At 41.1% G+C, this 796-nt stretch overlaps 1 protein-coding gene across 1 annotated transcript; it reads right to left on the reverse strand.

Annotated features, from left to right (window-relative positions):
* Positions 1–524, reverse strand: VCUG_02729 (uncharacterized protein; the record flags this gene model as incomplete). The annotated part of the gene is made up of 1 exon (XM_008077548.1): positions 1–524. A coding segment is annotated over exon 1 (432 nt), but the record flags the coding sequence as incomplete, so codon positions are not given.
* Positions 525–796: the final 272 nt, after the last annotated feature.

Here is a 796-nt window from a genome sequence, read left to right on the forward strand (position 1 = left end):
TCGGTCAGAAAGTGCCATTGCCAGTCTGAAAGAGCACAGAGCATCTTCGTATTCCATCGATACACACTCTATGATATCCTTGTAGAAATTGTGCTTGCTATCATCCTTGTACTCATCGTTCAGGTAATTACGCGCAAAACAAAACATTTTCTTCTCAATCAGGATCTTTAGCACGATGTTGTTCAGCGCAAGGCTTGTCTTCGCATTCCCATACTTCCGATTGGTTATCAGAAGATTGCAAAACAGCCGCAGGTCATAGTCATTCAGCTTCTTCATCGATATAAAGCATGCTCTCACGATGTAGCTCACCACCCAATCGTTCTCTCGCCGTACACCTGTTAGGTTGTTCTGGTTCTTCGTTATCTTTTTTATGCACTCTGCATGCTCGTCTCTCTGCTGCTTTTTCAGTATTTTTATGAGAAAAGCGACCATATTGTCACCTTTTATGTCAGCAGCAAGGAGAGCGGGCAGATGCCGCGATAGAAGATTGCACTCTGTTTGCTGGTCAGGCGCTCTAAGGATCAGAGCGAGTGTTTCATGAAGGGATAGAAATAACAGAGAATAAATGCGAAGAGCATGATTGTTTATTGCGCAGCGGAAGGGAAGGAGAATAAGAGAGAAGCTGCTCAGTAGCAGGATTAATTGATTGGATGAATGATAATTGCTCAGTAGTAGAATTAATTGATGAGATGAACGAAGCAGCGTTGAGATAAGAATACATGCAGCTCATCCAGAAAATTAATATATTGTAAGAATTATTTATGAATGAGATAGAAGAATTGTCTAACAAAACAAT

The sequence above is a fragment of the Vavraia culicis genome (genome assembly GCF_000192795.1).
Source record: "Vavraia culicis subsp. floridensis unplaced genomic scaffold supercont1.224, whole genome shotgun sequence".
Taxonomy (NCBI): Eukaryota; Fungi; Microsporidia; family Pleistophoridae; genus Vavraia; species Vavraia culicis.